This window comes from Callithrix jacchus, chromosome 20 (assembly GCF_049354715.1).
Source record: "Callithrix jacchus isolate 240 chromosome 20, calJac240_pri, whole genome shotgun sequence".
NCBI classification, from domain to species: domain Eukaryota; kingdom Metazoa; phylum Chordata; class Mammalia; order Primates; family Cebidae; genus Callithrix; species Callithrix jacchus.
Genome location: NC_133521.1, coordinates 31,932,148 through 31,951,695, shown reverse-complemented (window position 1 = coordinate 31,951,695; position 19,548 = coordinate 31,932,148). Strand labels below are relative to the sequence as shown.

General features: G+C 44.7%; 1 protein-coding gene across 1 annotated transcript in view; it reads left to right on the top strand.

Annotated features, from left to right (window-relative positions):
* The first annotated feature begins 6,092 nt into the window (after nucleotides 1–6,092).
* GLG1 (golgi glycoprotein 1) overlaps nucleotides 6,093–19,548 on the top strand; it is a 171,283-nt gene continuing 157,827 nt past the window's right edge. The window contains exon 1 of the mRNA XM_035281841.3: nucleotides 6,093–6,619. Coding sequence (XP_035137732.1) covers nucleotides 6,107–6,619 — 513 coding nt within the window. The 5' untranslated portion in view covers nucleotides 6,093–6,106. The remainder of the gene's footprint in view (nucleotides 6,620–19,548) is intronic.

The window sequence follows — 19,548 nt, the reverse complement described above, 5'->3', positions numbered from 1 at the left end:
TGGCGTGTGCCTGTAATCCCAGCTACTCGGGAGGCTGAGGCAGGAGAATTGCCTGAACCCAGGAGGCAGAGGTTGCAGTGAGCCGAGATCGTGCCATTGCACTCCAGCCTGGGTAATAAGAGTGAAACTCCGTCTCAAAAAAATAAATAAATAAACAAACAAACAAATAAATAAATAAAATAATTAAAGAGAAAAGAAAGACTTTATATGATCTGACTTCTGGCCAGCTCTGACTCACACCACTCACTGCTTCTTTCATTCCTCTTTTTCCTCATTTCAATTCAGAACACAGGCCTTCTTTTTTTTTTCTTTTTTTATGTTTTGAGACCGAGTTTTGCTCTTGTTGCCCAGGCTGGAATGCAATGCAATCTTGGCTCACCGCAACCTCTGCCTCCTGGGTTCAAGCGATTCTCCTGCCTCAGCCTCCCAAATAGCTGGGATTACAGGCATGCACCATCTTTTTTTGCTTTTTTTTGACTGAGTCTCACTCTGTCACCCTCTCACCCAGGCTGGAGTGCAGTGCTGCGATCTCAGCTCACTGCAACTTCTGCCTCCCAGGTTCAAGTGATTCTCCTGCCTCAGCCTTCTGAGTAGCTGGAATTACAAGCGCCCACCAACACACCCAGTGTTAATTTTTGTATTTTTAGTAGAGATTGGGTTTCACCATGTTGGCCAGGCTGGTCTTGATATCCTGACTTCAAGTGATCTACCCACTTCGGCCTCCCAAAGTGCTGGGATTACAGGCATGAGCCACCTTGCCTGGCACCCCCCCCTTTTTTTAAACTTTTCTGAGACATGGTTTCATTCTCTTACCCAGGCTGGAGTGCCATGGCATGATCTCAGGTCACTGCAGCCTCCACCTGCCGCTTTCAAATGATCGTCCCGCCTCAGCCTCCTGAGTAACTGGGACTATCGATTGTAGCACCTTGCCCAGCTAATTTTTGTATTTTTAGTAGAGATGGAGTTTCACCATGTTGGCCAGGCTGGTCTTGAACTCCTGACCTCAGGTGATTCACCTGCCTTGGCCTCCCAAAGTCCTGAGATTACAGGTGTGAGCCACCGTGCCTAGCAGGCCTTCATTTTGAATGCTTATTCCCACCTCCTTAGAATGTTGAACTAGTTATTAACGTCTGATTTTGGAACACTTTTGATTCCTCTTTCCATGGTTGCCATCTTTATGCCAACTGGCACAAAGATACAGGGAAAAAGCCAGGTGCAGTGGCTCATGCCTGTAATCCTAGCACTTGGGGAGGCCAAGGCGGATGGATCACCTGAGGTCAGGAGTTTGAGATTAGCCTGTCCAAAATGTTGAAACCCATCTCTGCTAAAAATACCAAAATTAACTGGGGGTGGTGGCAGGCACCTGTAATCCCAGTTACTTAGGAGGCTGAGTCAGGAGAATCACTTGACCCCAGGAGGCAGAGGTTGCAAAGCCAAGATCACATCGCTGCACTCCAGTCTGGGTGACAGAGCAAGACTCTGTCTCAAAAAAAAAAAAAAAAAAAAAAGATCTCGGGAAAAGCTAAAGAGATAAAGATAAAAGATAAGGAAAAGCTCTCTGAGTGATAGCTCAGTTATGACCCCGAGAGCCTTTCCCCAGCTGCCTTTATGTAAAGCCTCTCTCCTCCCCAGTCACACCATGTCTTTTGTTATTTTCTTCATAGCATTTATACTATCTGAAATTATCTTGCTCTGTGTTTACTGTTTCTCATATAATCCATTTGTTTATTTATTGCCTAATACTAATGTTCACAAAATAATCTAGTTCTTTTTTTTTTTTTTTTTTTTGAGACGGAGTTTCACTCTTGTTACCCAGACTGGAGTGCAATGGCAGAATCTCGGCTCACGGCAACCTCTGCCTTCTGGGTTCAAGCAATTCTCCTGCCTCAGCCTCCGGAGTAGCTGGGACTATAGGAGTGCACCACCATGCCCAGCTAATTTTTTTTGTATTTTTAGTAGAGACAGGGTTTCATCTTGTTGACCAGGATGGTCTCGATCTCTTGACCTTGTGATCCACCCGCCTCGGCCTCCCAAAGTGCTGGGATTACAGGCATGAGCCACCGCGCCCGGCAATAATCTAGTTCTTGAGCAATGCCTGGCACATTAAACAACAAAATGCAGGCTGGGTGCAATGGCTCATGCCTGTAATCCCAGCACATTGGGAGGCTGAGGTGGTCAGATCACCTGAGGTCGGGAGTTCGAGACTAGCCTGACCAATATGAAGAAACCCTGTCTCTACTAAAAATACAAAATTAGCTGGTCATAGTGGCACATGCCTGTAATCCCAGGTACTCGGGAGGCTGAGGCAGGAGAATAGCTTGAACCTGGGAGGCAGAAGTTACCGTGAGCTGAGATTGCGCCATTGCATTCCAACCTGGGCAACGAGCGACACTCTGTCTCAGAAAAAAAAAAAAAAGAAAGAAAAAAGCTCAACAGGCTGGGTGCAGGGTTCACACCTGTAATTCCAGGACTTTGGGAGACCAAGGTGGGAGGATCACTTGAGCTCAGGAGGCTGAGGATGCAGTGAGCCATGATCATGACATTGCACTCTAGTCTGGGTGACAGAGCAAGAGTCTGTCTCAAAAAACAAAATACCGGCCGGGCGTGGTGGTTCACACCTATAATCCCAGCACTTTGGGAGGCCGAGGCGGGTGGATCATGAGGTCAAGAGATTGAGACCATCCTGGTCAACAAGGTGAAACCCCGTCTCTACTAAAAATACAAAAATTAGCTGGGCATGGTGGTGTGCGCCTGTAGTCCCAGCTACTCGGAAGGCTGAGGCAGGAGAATTGCTTGAACCCAGAAGGCAGAGGTTGCTGTGAGCCGAGATTCTGCCATTGCACTCCAGCCTGGGTAACAAGAGAAAAACTCTGTCTCAAAAAAAACAAAACAAAACAAAAAAAAAACCAAAATACCAAAAGTACAAAAAAATTATAATTAGCTGGGCACGGTGGCACACACTGGTAGTCCCAGCTACTGAGGAGGCTGAAACGGGAAGACTGCCTAAGCCCAGGAGGTTGAGGCTGTAGTCAGCCATGATCATCATGCCACTGCACTCTAGCCTGGGCAACAGAGGGAGACCCTGTCTCAAAACAAAAAATGCTAATGGCTGAGTGCGGTGGCTCACGTCTGTAATCCCAACACTTTGGGAGGCTGAGGTGGGTGGATCACTTGAGGTCAGGAGTTCGGGACCAGCATGGACAACATGGTGAAACCCCATCTCTACTAAAAATAAAAAAATTAGCGGGGTGTGGTGGTGAACACCTGTAATCCCATCTACTTGGGAGGCTGAGGCAGGATAATTGAATCACTTGAACCTAGGGGTCAGAGGTTGCAATAAGCTAAGACCGAACCACTGCACTCCAGCCCGGGTGAGGCTCCGTCTCAAAAAAAAAAAAACAGAAAGAAAGAAAATGCTCAACAGATGCCTACTGGATGAATAAGAAAGTGACAATCAGGAAACAAAGGGTACAATAAAGGGTAAAAGGGTAAAAAGAATTCCCTGTTTCTGATAGAGATATTTTATATATATATATATATTATATATTTTTTTTTTTTTTTTGAGACGGAGTTTCACTCTTGTTACCCAGGCTGGAGTGCAATGGCGTGATCTCAGCTCACCACAACCTCTGTCTCCTGGGTTCAAGCAATTCTCCTGCCTCAGCCTCCCGAGTAGCTGGGACTACAGGCGCGAGCCACCATGCCCAGCTAATTTTTGTAATTTTAGTAGAGATGGGGTTTCACCATGTTGGCCAGGATGGTCTTGATCTCTTGACCTCATGATCCACCCGCCTCAGCCTCCCAAAGCACTGGAATTACAGGCGTGAGCCACCGTGCCTGGCCTAGAGATAGTATATTTTATATTGAAAAGCCAATGACTTCAGGAGACCCGAGATAGGGCAACTGTCTCCATTGGTCTGGGGGCTCCTGGCTTCTGTAAGGTCTACGCTTGCCTGACCCAGTCCAAGCTGGCCAAGTTCCCAGATTTATCTCAGTTTCTTGCTTGTTGGTTACTGAGATTTCAAGATAGGCATGTGTATTCCTTCCTATCTGTGGAGGCAATCTGTGGCTGCTATTGGGTTTCCTCAATTCAGGCTGAAAGATAAGCAGCTGCTGGCCTAAGATTGTCAATTTCTAGTTAAACTGGCTTAAAATAATCTCCCACTTGTCTAAACAGATGCAGACCCAGCATTGAAAATTAATGGAGTCTAGATGCTGTGGCTCAGGCCTGTAATCCGAGCACTTTGGGAGGCTGAGGCGGGCAGATCACCTGAGGTTTGGGGTTCGAGACCAGCCTGGCCAACATGGTGAAAACTCGTCTCTACTGAAAATACAGAAATTAGCCGGGTATGGTGGCACATCCCAGTTACTTGGGAGGCTGAGGCAGGTGAATTGCTGGACACTGGGAGGTCGAGGGTGAAGTGAGCCGAGATCGTGCCACTGCACTACTCTAGCCTGGGTGACAGAGTGAGACTCCATCTCAAAAAAAAAAAATTAATATACCCTAATGATACCTCAAGGACTTTTGGGGATGTCTCCAGCCTGCTTGACTGAAATTTATCTATGTCATGTGTTTGCTAATGAACATGGGGCTGCCTTAGCGCTCAAGGCTAGCAGCAGCTTCACCATCATTTTATGGTAGTAGCAAGGGTGATTGTTGGTGGAGATGCCAACAAGCTCTCATTCCCCATGATAGTGGCCCAGGGTCAACCACAGTGAACATGAGTTCCTGACTTCTCAGGTTCTATATATGTCTAATCTGGTCTTTTCAGCTCATTGGTGGATCAGGACAGCAGAAGCTGCATTTTTGGACACAATGACCAGTGGAGATTACACATCCCAAACGCCCTCATTCCCCAATATATGCATAGACAGAGTGGGATAAAGGTGCATAAGGGTGGTAGGAAGACCCAGGGATTCTAGTGGCCAGCCTAGCTGTCTACAGGCTGGCAGAGTGCGTTCTGGCCAGCTCATTTAATCCCTCCTTGCAGAACTGTTAACATCTCTGTGCCATTCTTCAGTTAATTAAGAACCTAAACGCAGGCCTGATGCATGGCTCAGATTACACAGCAGATGTGAGGAGGCTTTGGGAACATATCCTCTCTCCTAAGGACAGGGAGGGGACGCTAGTGTGGGGTGCCTGCGATGTTGCATGCAGGTCAATAACGTTACCGACACACTGACTTAACTCGAGTCCTCACAGATGTGTTTCATTATTTTTTCATCCCTTAAACATGAATCTAAATGCTGGCTTAAAATCAGGATTTGGCCAGGCCGGGTGGCTGACGCCTGTAATCCAAGCACTTTGGAGGCAAAGGCAGGGGGATCACCTGAGGTCAGGCGTTCAAGACCAGCCTGAACAACATGCTGAAACTCCGTCTTTATTAAAAAAAAAAAAAAAATCAGGATTCATGCACCAAGAGCTTCCCAGTTTGTTAACAATACTGGCCGTGACTTTTTGATTTCCATATTGTGGGCCAGGCACTTCCCTTATTATTATTTCGAATCTTGTCAGTGATACTTTACATTTGAGCTCTTGCCTACTCTGCCAAAGAGCAAGGATTATAACCTTAATTTTTTTTCTTACCCAAGAACCTATGCTCTTAACCCTATTCAGTACTGTCTCTTTGGCTAAGAAAGACTTTTGAGGCAGGTGGAAGGATGGAAGGAGGGAGCGATGCAAGGAGAGGCCTTCCGATTCCGGAACACACCTGGTCGTGCAAAGTTCACCTTTACATAGAAAGTTTTTGTTTTCCAAGTCATTGAACCCGCAACGTATTCTAACGGCCATTTTGGTTGTGGCAATCCCAATTCCCTTGATTTTTTTTTTTTCTGTGACGACAACAAAAAGAATTAGACAAGGCAGCCCTGCCCAGGCTTTTTAAGAAACCCCAGCAACGCCCGGATAAGGAGCACCGCTCTCCCGCCCGCCGGTCCAGGGCGTGTGCAGTTCCCAGCCCTGCCTCCTCCTTCTCCCGGCTCTGGGCAGCGGGTCTGCGCGGGGAGGGGCGGGGCTCAGCGGGGCCACGCCACCACGCCCAGCGGCTCCGCCCCTCATTTAAATACGCGGCGCCGGCGAGTGCGTCGAGCTCGCCCCGGACTCAAGATGGCGGCGTGTGGACGTGTACCGAGGATGTTCCGCTTGTCGGCGGTGCTGCAGTTGCTGCTGCTTGCCGCGGCCCGGGCCGAGAAACTCCAGGGCCAGGGCGTTCACAGCCAGGGCCAGGGCCCCGGAGTCAACTTCGTGTCCTTCGTAGGGCAGGCTGGAGGCGGCGGCCCGGCGGGTCAGCAGCTGCCTCAGCTGCCTCAGTCATCGCAGCTCCAGCAGCAGCAGCAGCAGCAGCAACAGCAACAGCAGCAGCAACAGCAACAGCAGCAGCAACAGCAACAGCAGCAGCAGCAGCAGCAACAGCAACAACAGCAACAACAGCAGCCTCAGCCGCCGCAGCCGCCTTTCCCGGCTGGTGGGCCTCCGGCCCGGCGGGGTGGAGCGGGAGCTGGCGGGGGCTGGAAGCTGGCGGAAGAAGAGTCTTGCAGGGAGGACGTCACCCGCGTGTGCCCGAAGCACACCTGGAGCAACAACCTGGCGGTGCTCGAGTGCCTGCAGGATGTGAGGGAGGTGAGGAGGTGGGGCCGGGAGGGCCGGGCCTGGTGCGGGCTCGAGGTGTTGCCGGCCTTGGAAGCCGCTGACGCCCGTCTGCTGCTTTCCTCGCTTCCTCCGTGCTGCACTCGCTCCTTCCCTCTTCGCTCCTCTGTCCTAGGCGCATTCAGGGAACGGGACCCCACTCCCACCCCTTCCTTCCCCCCTTTTATTTTCCTCCCTGTTGCCGGGGTCTGGGACGAAGACCTGGGCTCCTGGCCGCAATCAGCCGAGGCCGAGAGCGTGTCTGTTCTTTCTTGTCTTTTGTGTGATGCTCCATGCAGTGTCTTCTCGCCAAAGACCAGTTTAGGATTTTGCCATCAGTTTCGACTAGGACAATTTGTGGCTAGCCATTTAAACATTTAAAAAAAAAATGGCTGGTGTACTAAGGGTTGCAAAGAATGATCTGTTTATTAGCAGTAGATGTTTGATCTGCTGTTTACTACAGTAGATGTAATTCCCAAATCCATATTCTTGGTGCTGAAATTAATACATGCTTTGTTTTCTTCACTTCCTTTGGTCAGTTCGCATTAAACCCCGTGTTTTAGCTGCTAACTCCCGGTGACTTGGCGTCCCAAAGCTTGAAAAGTTGAGGAAGCATTTGAAGCTGTGTTTGTGACTGGGTTCTTGCCCTTCTGAGGTCTGAATGTGATTTTAACAGTATCACTTAATGAAATCTAGACTTGCCATTGCTTGGTGTAATTCAGTTAAGTGACATTGATAATTTATAATCTAGGTTTGATGCTGCAGATTACAAGTGTATATTTGACAATTCTCAAAGTTTGGGAGCTTTTTCCAGATGTGTACGTATATGGAATTAGCCCCAAAGGTTGACAAATATAATGAATCTGCTGCTTGAAACTGGTTTTGGTTCTTTTGTATTACCAGATTTGTTTTAGGGAAGACCACTGGTTTGTAGAAATTTGCTACTCTTGGTATTCCCCACCCCCTTCATCTCATCCTCTATTGTTGTATACAAAAGTAATTCAGATAGAGGAAAAGACGTACATAAGCAGGAGACAGGAAGAAAGGTTTCCAGAACCACTAGAAATGTGAGGCCATACCTGACTTCTCATCTTCGGCTTGAAGACTAGAAGGATAGGTACAGCTAAGATTTCTAACTCTGTCAAACTTTTTTGAATTTTCTTTTTGCTCTTTGAGGACACATAATAGATGTCGTTTCCTCAAACTAAGATCTTAATACTGGCAACTAAACACATTATTAGTGGTTTGTGGGTAGAAGCAGCACATTGTTAGGGAAAGTGGCAAAAAGTGGCCTATTCAAGGAGTGTATATATCCTTCTTCATGTTTATTCCAGACATTTGGAAACCTCGGCTTAAAGGAGGCAGTTTTATGCTCCAGAGGAGAAAAGGTGTCATGTAAATTGGAAATAGGGATTTTGGGGGACTGAGGGGAGGTGGAAGGGCTAGATTTCCAATTTGATGTTTTTTCCTCCAATTTTTATACACAGAAATAATGAAAGAAGAGTACTGTGAATACCTATGTATATTCTTCAGGAGGTGGAGTTATTTTTAAATATATTTCTTTTTCCTTTTTTTTTTTTTAGACGAGTCTCCCTCTGTTGCCAGGCTGGAGTGCAGTGGCGCAATCTGGTCTCACTGCAATCTTCACCTCCCAGGTTCAATCGATTCTGTCACCTCAGTCTCTTGAGTAGCTGAGATTGCAGGCGTGTGCCACCATGCCCAGCTAATTTTATTTTTAGTAGAGGCAGGGTCTCACCATGTTGGCCAGGATGGTCTTGATCTCTTGACCTTGTGATCTGCCTGCCTTGGCCTCCCAGCGTACTGAATTACAGGCATGAGCCACCGAGCCCGGCCTATTTTTTTTTTTTAAAGACAGCCAAAGGAAATTTCATTCTGCTTAGTCTGGGAGTTGATTTAATCTGATCTATGTGTTTGAAAGAGCATTACTTAAAGAAGTAAACTAGGCACATTTGAAGAAATATGTGTGGAATATGTTTTGTATTTGCTGTTCAGTAAGTGGAACTATTTGATAGTGAAATAGATACATGTCCTTTTCTATCCCTTTGGATACAAATGCAGGGAACATTGTCCTATCTGTACCCATTATTGGAATTATGAAAAAGCAGAGCATATGAGTAGAGTTGTTCCTTGGTATCACTGGAGGATGGTTGCAGGCCCCCTGCAGATACTGAAATCTGAGAAGGCCCAAGTACTTTATACTGTATAAAATGATATCGTATTTCCATATCATCTGTGCACACCCTTCCCAATTCTTGTCATCTCTAAAATACTTAAGATCTCGTATTAAGATCTCGCCTACATGTCACTTCATTCATGTGGATTCACTGTAGTACTTGGCATGTGTCAAAGTTAACTTTTGCTTTTTGGAAACTTGTGGAACTTTTTCTCTGTGTATTTTTTTTTTTTTTTTTTAAGACGGGGTTTCACCATGTTGATCAGGCTGGTTTTGAACTCCCAACCTTAGGTGATCTGCCCGACGGGAACTTTTTTTCTGAAAAAAAAAAAAAAAAAAAAAAAAAAAAAAATTTTTTTAAACCCAGGCTGGAATGCAGTCATAGCTCACTGCAGCCTCATTTAGCCTTCTGGGTTCAAGAGCTCACTGCAGCCTCATTCAGCCTTCTGGGTTCAAGAGCTCACTGCAGCCTCATTCAGCCTTCTGGGTTCAAGAGCTCACTGCAGCCTCAACCTTCCTGGTTCAAGTGATCCTCCCACCTGGGCTTTCCAAAGTGCTGGGATTAGAGGTGTGAGCCACTGTGCCTGGTGTTGGGATTCTTTAATTTTTTTTAATGCTCTCAGATGAGTCATGCTTTTAAAAAGTCCTAGTATTCCGTGGATCCACTATTAAATAATAGATGTAACAGCTAGTAATGGTGTGTTAGTAGTCCTGGTTGTGTGTATGTAATTAGTAGTAGTTTAAGTTATTTAAAAAGAAAGAAAGAAAGCTAGAAAGTATAGCGCAAAAAAGAAAAAAATATTCCCTGGGCTGTTATAGTAGATGGAGTTGTAATACCAAAGGAGGAGAAGATACTGTTTCCTAGCATGTGGTAAAGAAGACATGCTTGATGTTGAATCATTTTAAAATACTTTGTATTCTTGGTTGAAATGGCCAATAGCACCTTTTTTTTCTTCCTTAGTAGTGTCTTGTATTTAGAAGTTTCAGGTGGAGACCTTGGTTCCTTAGAAGTTTATGGTGTTCCATCAGGTACAGTGGCGCACACCTGAAATCCTAGCACTTTAGGAGGCCAAGGCTGGAGGATTGCTTGAGCTCAGGAGTTCAGTACCAGCCAGGGCAACATAGTGAGATACTGTCTCTAAAAAAAGAATTTTATGATTTTCATAGATTAGATTTTCCTTCTTTCTTTCTTTTCTTTTCTTTTTTTTTTTTTGAGACGAAGTCTTAGTGTCGTTCAGGCTGAAGTGTAGTGGCACAGACTTGGCTCATTGCAACCTCCACCTCCTGGATTCAGGTGATTCTCCTGCCTCAGCTTCCTTACCACCTTGGCCAGGCTAGTCTCCATCTCCTGACCTCCACCTGCCTCCATCTCTCAAAGTGCTGACATTACATGCATGAGCGACTGCGCTCAGCCCATAAATTTTCTTTCTTTCTTTTTTTTTTTTTTTGAGACGGAGTTTCGCTCTTGTTACCCAGACTGGAGTGCAATGGCACGATCTCGGCTCACCGCAACCTCTGCCTCCTAGGTTCAAGCAATTTTCCTGCCTCAGCCTCCCGAGTAGCTGGGACTACAGGCGTGTGCCACTATGCCCAGCTAATTTTTTTTTTTTTTTTTTTTGTATTTTTAGTAGAGACGGGGTTTCACCTTGATGACCAGGATGGTCTCGATCTCTTGACCTCGTGATCCGCCCGCCTCGGGCTCCCAAAGTGCTGGGATTACAGGCTTTAGCCACCGCACCCAGCGCATAAATTTTCTTACACAGTAGTAGAGACAATAGTGTAGTGAGTCCTCATATATACAATATAGATCACCCAGCTTCAAGTATTCCCACCTTTTTTTTTTTGAGATGGAGTCTCACTCTGTTATCCAGGCTGTAGCACAATGGCATGATCTCGGCTCACTGCAACTTCTGCCTCCTGAGTTCAAGCATTCTCCTGCCTTATCCTCCGGAGTAGCTGGAACTACAGGCATGCACCACCACAGCTGGCTAATTTTTGTATTTTTTAGTAGAGACAGAGTTTCACCATATTGGCCAGGCTGGTCTTGAACTTTCATCTTGTGTTCTGCCTGCCTTGGCCTCACAACATTTTGGGATTACAGGCGTGAGCCACCTTGCTTGGCCCCACCCTTTTATTTTTAGAGCACAGGGTTGGAAAACTGTCATATTTTATTTTATTTTATTTTATTTTATTTTTTATTTTTTTTGAGACAGAGTTTTGCTCTTGTTACCCAGGCTGGAGTGCAATGGCGCGATCTCAGCCCACCGCAACCTCCGCCTCCTGGGTTCAGGCAATTCTCCTGCCTCAGCCTCCTGAGCAGCTGGGATTACAGGCACGTGCCACCATGCCCAGCTAATTTTTTGTATATTTAGTAGAGACGGGGTTTCACCATGTTGACCAGGATGGTCTCGATCTCTTGACCTCGTGATCCACCTGCCTCGGCCTCCCAAAGTGCTGGGATTACAGGCTTGAGCCACCGCGCCCGGTCATCGACTTTCATATTTTAAAGCAAATCCCAGATACTATGTCATTTCAAATACTTTGATGTATATCTGTGATACTTTTTAAAAACTAGAAGCTGTTTTTTTTTTGTATTTAGATGTGTAATGAAATCATTCTTTTGCAAGTAATTCTGACGCTAAAAAAAAAAGAAAAACAAAAAAAAAATCTCTCTCGTAACCTTTTCTTTCTTTCTTTCTTTTTTTTTTTTTTGAGACGGAGTTTCGCTCTTGTTTCCCAGGCTGGAGTGCAATGGCGCGATCTCAGCTCACGCAACCTCCGCCTCCTGGGTTCAGGCAATTCTCCCGCCTCAGCCTCCTGAGTAGCCAGGATTACAGGCACGCGCCACCACGCCCAGCTAATTTTTTGTATTTTTAGTAGAGACGGGGTTTCACCATGTGGACTGGGATGGTCTCGATCTCTTGACCTCGGGATCCACCCGCCTCAGCCTCCCAAAGTGCTGGGATTACAGGCTTGAGCCACCCCGCCCGGCCCTCATCAAGTCCATTTTGAGGTAAAAGACAATAGTCTTTCTAATCTACCATGGGTGGTTGTGGTTAAGGAAATGAGTTTGTGACTGTTGAGAATGTCACAGGTTTATAAAGGTATGCTAAATTGGACAAAAGAACAATTGAGTTGTAACAGTGGCTTTGAAATATGTGTAGATTTCTCAGGTAAACAGATCAGCATTATCGCCCAAACCTAATTTAATTAGTGTGAGTGCATCGTGAACAGAATTTCTGCTTAATGAAAAGAGTTTCAAATCCTGACTCACCTTAAGCAGGATTTGCACTGGAACAATGGAAGCATTTAGTCGTTATTTCCTTGATATTTATATTGAATCCATGGAATATCACAAAAAGTGAACTGAGATGAGAGCTGTCAGTGCCATTAACTAACAAAAGACTGTAAGCAAGTCATTATATTTCTCTCTGCTTCCTGATAGGCTAAATGAGTAAGTAGTTGGGATATACGGTATGATTTCTAAGATCTCTGACATGAGTCATTCCCTGTGTATATTCTCTGTATGTATATATTGAAAAGTTCCTAGAATTATACATGTAGCAGCTCCTGATTCCATACTCATTCATGGAGGGAATCAGTGATAATAATCCAAACAATGTTTGACTTTGGATATATTATGATTGTTTTGTTTGAACTAATATGGCATTTCCTCCTGTGCTGTCTCTCAGTGGTTGGAAACAGTCTAACCATAATCAAGTCATTATTGGTCTTCTATTATATGTCTGTCATTATGGAAGGACACTAGTACTTTAAGATACCACAGTTCGTTTCATAAATGAGATAGTTGTGATCAAGAAGCAGTTATATAAGAGTGTTAATCACTTGACGTCATACAGATAGTAAATTATTTTAGGACAGTGAAATAAGCACAAAATTAGGATTTAGATTTGGGTGAAACCCAGCTCTGCTATTCTTAGCTTAACATTTCTATCACTTTTTTTTTGAGATAGAATCGCACTCTGCCACCCAGACTGGAGTTCAGTGGTGCATTCTTGGCTGACTGCAACCTCTACCTCTGGGTTCAAGAGATTCTCCTGTCTCAGCCTCTGGAGTAGCTGGGTCTACAGATAGGTGCCATCAAATCCGGGTAATTTTTGTATTTTTCTTGTTTTCATGACACACTCCTCAGTTACAAGCAAATTTTTGTATTTTTAATAAAGATGAGGGTTTTGCCATGCTGGCCAGGCTGATCTTGAACTCCTGACCTCAAATGATCTGCCTGCCTTGGCCTCCCAAAGTGCTAGGATTACAGGTGCGAGGCACCACAGTGGGCCTTTTTTCTTTTTCTTTTGAGATGGAGTCTCTTACTGACACTCAGGCTGGAGTGCAGTGGCATGATTTCGGCTTACTGCAACCTTCACCTCTCGGGTTCAAGAGATTCTCCTGACTCAGCCTCTCGAGTAGCTGAGATTACAAGCACCTGCTACCACGCCCAGCTAATTTTTTGTATTTTTAGTAGAGAGGGAGTTTCACTATGTTGGCCAGGCTGGTCTCAAACTCTTGACCCCGTGTTACGCCCGGCCTAGCCTCCCAAAGTACTGGGATTACAGGTGCGAGCCACCATTTCCAGCCTCCGGTCTTTTTTCTTATGCAGGGACTGTCGGCTTTAGCTCTGTCCTTGTTCTTTTTCTTTGAGAATCTTGCTCTATCTCCTAGGCTGGTTGGAGTGCAGTGGCATGATCACGACTCACTGCAACCTTGAACTCTTGGGCTCAAGCAGTCGTCCCATTTCAGCCTCCCAAGTAGCTGGGACTATAGGTGCACACTGCCACTTAGCCTTGTTCTAAGTGGAAATATCCATGAACTCATGAATTTGAAGTGCTACGTATACTTTTCTAATATTTATGAAACTAAATATATGACTATAAAATATACAGTACAACACCACCTGGAATCATCTTGCATATCACCAATAGCACATGCTTCTGAAAACACTAACACTGGATTATCTATCTCTTTTTTTTTGAGACAGAGTTTCTCTCTGTCGCCCAGGCTGGAGTGCAGTGGTGCGATCTTGGCTCATTGCAACCTTTGCCTCCTGGATTCAAGCGATTCTCCTCTCCTCTTGAGGAGCTGGGATTACAGGCACCCACTACCACACACAGCTGATTTTTGCATTTTTAGTAGACATGGGGTTTCATTTCGCCATGTCGGCCAGGCTGGTCTTGAACTCCTGACCTCAGGTGATCTGCCCACCTCAGCCTTCTAAAGTGCTGGATTTACAGGAATAACAAATGCTCCCAGCCTTGGATTAGCTCTTTTTTTTAGCTGTTTTTTTTTTTTTTGAGTTGAAATCTCACTTTTTGTTGCCCAGGCTGGAGTGCAGAGGCGCGATCTTGGCTCACTGCAACCTCCACCTTACGGGTTGACGTGATTCTCCCACCTCAGCCTCCCAAGTAGCTGGGATTATAGGCGCCCACACTATGCCTGGCTAATTTTTGTTTGTTTTGAGACAGAGTCTTGCTCTGTCTTCCAGGCTGGAGTGCAGTGGTGCAATCTCAGCTCACTGCAACCTCCGCCTCCCAGGTTCAAGCACTAGGTGAAAGTACAGATGCCCACCACCATGCCTGGCTCATTTTTGTAATTTTAATAGAGATGGGGTTTCACCATCTTGGCCAAGCTGGTCTTGAACTGACCTCGTGATCCACCTGCCTTGGCCTCTCGAAGTGCTAGGATTACAGGTGTGAGCCACTGTTAAGATTCTTCCAGCTCTGGTGCTTCCTGATTTTGTGATCTGTGGGAATACAAAATCTCAGGGCAAGAGAGTCGTAGCACAGGTGAAAAGGGGAAATTCTTTGAGGAATTATTAAAGGGGCTGTATTGACTGAAATAGACAGCTTGAGAATATTTTCAGTCCAGAACATGAAGGGTCTTAGATGCACCTCTGGCTGGTTCTCCAGGTAAAGTTGGGAAGCAGGATGCTTTTATCCCTACCTGAGATAAAAACATTCCAGTAGATAATTGAGAATTACCTGTAAAGTAGCGTTGTCATTTATGGCAAATGCTTTTTAAGAAGTCTCTTGATGACCGTGCTTATAGTATATAGTTGTTTAATAATTTATTGTTCTTAGAAGGAAATAAAATACTTGAATAGTCCAAAAGATGAAATGCTGTATTTCTCTTTTGTACATTTCTCCTAACGTGTCCAAAATAAATTTAATCAGCAGCAGTAACAAAAATCTCCTTTTTATATAAGTTATTTATATATGTTAAAAAGCAGCAATTAAAATGGCTTATAGGCTATCATGCAAATTAACTTTTCTTCTTTCGGCAACCTGCGTGCAAGACGCTGTGCTCAGTTTTCAAGGATACTACTACTACTAATAAGTAGAATTTACCGAGGGTTTTCTGTGTGCCCTGTCCTGAGGGGCTCGATACTTTCTAGGCGTTATCTCATTTAATCTTATGAGAGATGTTTTATTATTATTATTATTGATTTTGTTAGTCTGTTTTTGTTTTCAAGACAGAGCCTTGCTCTGTTGCCCAGGCTGGAGTGCAGTAGCGTGATCTCAGCTCGCTGTAGTCTCTGCCTCCCGGGTTCAAGCGGTTCTCCTGCCTCAGCCTCCTGAGTAGCTAGAACTATAGGCACCCACCACCACAAATACCTTGTTTTTGTATTTTTAGTAGAGAGGGGGTTTTACCATGTTGGCCAGGATGGTCTTGATCTCTTGACCTCGTGATCTGCCTGCGTCACCCTCCCAAAGTGCTGGCATTACAGGTATGAGACACTGTGCCCAGTCTAATTTTTATATTTTTAGTAGAGATCGGGTTTCACCATGTTGGCCAGGCTGGTCTAGAAATCCTGACCTCAGGTGAGCCACCTGTCTCAGCCTCCCAAAGTGCTGGGATCATAGGCGTGAGCTACTGTGCCTGGCGATTTTTTTTTTTTTTTTTTGAGGCAAGGTCTCACTCTGTTGCCCAGGCTCGAGTGCAGTGGCATGATCATGACTGCAGCCTCTGCTTCCTGGACGCAAGTGATCCTCCCACCTCAGCCTCCTCAGTATCTGAGTAGTAACTATGCTCAGTTAATTTTAAAAGCTTTTTGTAGAGATGAGGTCTCACTATATTGCCCAGGCTGGTCTCTTAACTCTTGAGTTCAAGAAGTCCTCCTGCCTTGGCCTTCCAGAGTGCTGGGATTATAGGCATGTGCCACTGTGCCCAGCCTATCATGGCCTATTATTTTTAGTGAGAAAACTGGCTCTAAATAGCTTGCCTCAGGGCTTATAAGTTGTAGAATCAAGATTTGAAAGCAAGTCAGTCCAGCTGTATGATAGCTGTTTTTTCCTCCCTGTTCATAAGGCAAAAATAAGCTAGGACTGCACTGTCTACTGTGGCAGTCACCAGCCACATGCAGCTAGTGAACAGTTGAAACATAGCCTGTTTGAATTGAGATGTGCTGTAAGTGTAAAATACACAGTTGATTTTGAAGATTTAGTACCAAAAGGATATAACATATCCCAATTGTTTTTTTTTTTTTTTGAGACAAAGTCTTTTTTTTTTTTTTTAATTTTTTATTGGATTATAGGTTTTGGGGTACATGAGCAGAGCATGCAAGACAGTTGCGTAGGTACACACATGGCAGTGTGCTTTCTTTTCTTCTCCCCTTCACCCACATTTGGCTTTTCTCCCCAGGCTATCCCTCCCCACCTCCCCCTCCCACTGGCCCTCCCCTTTTCCCCCCAATAGACCCCAGTGTTTAGTACTCCCCTTTCTGTGTCCATGTGTTCTCATTTTTCATCACCCACCTATGAGTGAGAATATGCGGTGTTTCATTTTCTGTTCTTGTGTCAGTTTGCTGAGGATGACGTTCTCCAGATTCATCCATGTCCCTACAAACGACACAAACTCATCATTTCTGATTGCTGCATAATATTCCATGGTGTATATGTGCCACATTTTTCCAATCCAATCTATTATCAATGGGCATTTGGGTTGATTCCAGGTCTTTGCTATTGTAAACAGTGCTGCAATGAACATTCGTGTACATGTGTCCTTATAGTAGATCGATTTTTTTTTTTTTTTGGGGGGGGGAGGAAGGCAGGAAGGAAGGGAAGAAGGACGGTAGGGAGGAAGGAAGGGATGAAGGAAGGAAGGAAGGGAGGAAGCGGGGAGGGAGGGAGGGAGGGAGGGAAGGGAAGAAAGGAAATCAAGCAATGAAAGAGACATTGCCGACCTGGATCTAGAGGTTTACAAGTTGATTTCTTTTTTTTTGAGAGAAGGAAAGAAAAAAAAAAAAATAAGTAAAGGAGAGGAAGAAAGAGGAAGAGAAAGAGGGAGAGTAAATGGAAATATTGCTTTATTTTGAAAAAAATTGGGTATTAATAATGGCCAATCAATGTTTCATTTAAACTAATGGGTAGGTGTGATGTGGTATTGACAAGAATGTATATTTTGTGTATTTGAAGTGGAGAGCTCTATAAATATTTATTAAGTTTACTTGTTCTGGATCTGAGTTCGAGTCCTTGATATCCTTATTAATTTTCTGTCTCATTGAATCTAAGTCTCCTATCTGGGTGTTAGGATCGTTAGCTCTTGTTGTTGCATTGATCCTTTTACCACTATATCTTTGTTGCTTTAAAATCTATTTTATCCGATACAAGAATTGCAACTCCTGCTTTTTATTTATTTATTATTTATTTTTGCTCTCCATTTGGTTGGTAAATCTTTCTCCATCCCTTTGTTTTGAGTCTTTGTGTATCCTTGCATGTGAAACAGGTCTGGATGTAACATGCCGTTGGGTTTTGGCTGTGTCTTTTGATTGGGAATTTAGTCAATTTAAATTTAGGGTTACTGCCATTTGATGTTGACTGGCTGTTTTATCCATGTGTTGGTGTAAATTCTTCTTTATGTTGGTGCTCTTTACTTTTTGGTGTATTTTTAGAAAGGCTAATACTGGTTGTTTCTTTCTGTGTGTAATGCTTCTTTCAGAAGCTCTTGTAAAGCAGGCCTGGTGGTAATAAAATCTCCGAGTTCTTGCTTGTTCATAAAAGATTTTATTTTTCCTTCAGTTGTGAAGCTTAGTTTGGCTGGATATGAAATTCTGGGCTGAAGGTTCTGTTCTTTGAGGATGTTGAATATTGGCCCCCACTCTCTTCTGGCCTGTAGAGTTTCTGCCGAGAGATCTGCTGTAAGTCTGATAGGCTTGCCTTTGTGGGTTATCCGACCTTTCTCTCTGGCTGCCCTTAGTATCCTCTCCTTCGTTTCAACCCTGGTGAATCTAACGATTATGTGCCTTGGGGTTGCTCTTCTTGAGGAATATCTTTGTGGTGTTCTCTGTATTACCTGGGGTTGAATGTTGACCTGCTTTGCTAGTTTAGGAAAATTTTCCTGAATAATATCCTGAAGGGTATTTTCCAGCTTGGATTCATTCTCTCCGTTGCATTCAGGTACACCTATCAAACGTAAATTTGGTCTTTTCACATAGTCCCACATTTCTTGGAGACTTTGCTCATTCCTTTTTATCCTTTTTTCTCTAATCTTTTCTTCACGTTTTATTTCATTAAGTTGGACTTTGACCTCTGATATCCCTTCTTCTGCTTGAACAATTCGAGTGTTTAAACCTGTGCATACTTCTCGGAGTTCTGTATTGTATTTTTCAGTTCCATTAATTCACTCATACTCCGCTCTAAGTTGTCTATTCTCAATAGGATTTCATCAAGCCTTTTGTCAAAGTTCCTAGTTTCTTTACGTTGGGCTACAACATGTTCTTTTAACTCACCGAAGTTTGTTATTATCCATTCCTTGAAGAGTGATTCTGTCATCAGGAGGCGCTCGTTCTCCATCAAGCCTTGTTCCATTGTTGATGTGGAACTGTGATCATCTTTAGAGGGAGAGGCGTTCTGACTTTGAGTATTCTCAGCTTTTTTACGCTGGTTTCTTCCCGTCCTTGTAAATTTATCCTCCTCTCGTCTTTGAAATTACCAACTTTCAGATTAGGTCTCTTGAGTGGACGTCCAGGTTGTTAGTTCCCAGGGCCAGAGCAGCGGCGTTAAAACTGATGGTGCTTTTCTGCCCAGGATTCTCCTGTCGGGCTTCCTTCTTGTGTCCGTAGTAGGCGACTCTGCCTTCCCGGGGCTCCAAACCTCGGTCAGAAGGGGAACCTGTCCCGTTTACTCTGCTCCGAGAGCTGCCGCGCCGAGGTGCCGGCGGAACCGCTGCGCCGACCACGAGAGTCGCGCTGGCGACCCGTGTGTTTCCACCACTGGGGGATCTTCTGCTCCGTGAGCGACCAGACTTTGTCTGAAAGTGTGGCGTCCTCTAGTTCTCCGCGCCTTCCCTGAGAGCTGCAATCCCGGGATGTTAGCGATCGGCCATCTTGGATTGTTCTCTAGTAGATCGATTTACAGACTTTTGGATATATACCCAGTAATGGGATTGCTGGGTCAAATGGAATTTCTATTTCTAAGGCCTTGAGGAATCGCCACACCGTCTTCCACAATGGTTGAACTAATTTACACTCCCACCAACAGTGTAAAAGTGTTCCTTTTTCTCCACATCCTCTCCAGCATCTGTTGTCTCCAGATTTTTTAATGATCGCCATTCTAACTGGCGTGAGATGGTATCTCAATGTGGTTTTGATTTGCATCTCTCTGATGACCAGTGACGATGAGCATTTTTTCATATGATTGTTGGCCTCATATATGTCTTCTTTCGTAAAGTATCTGTTCATATCCTTTGCCCACTTTTGAATGGGCTTGTTTGTTTT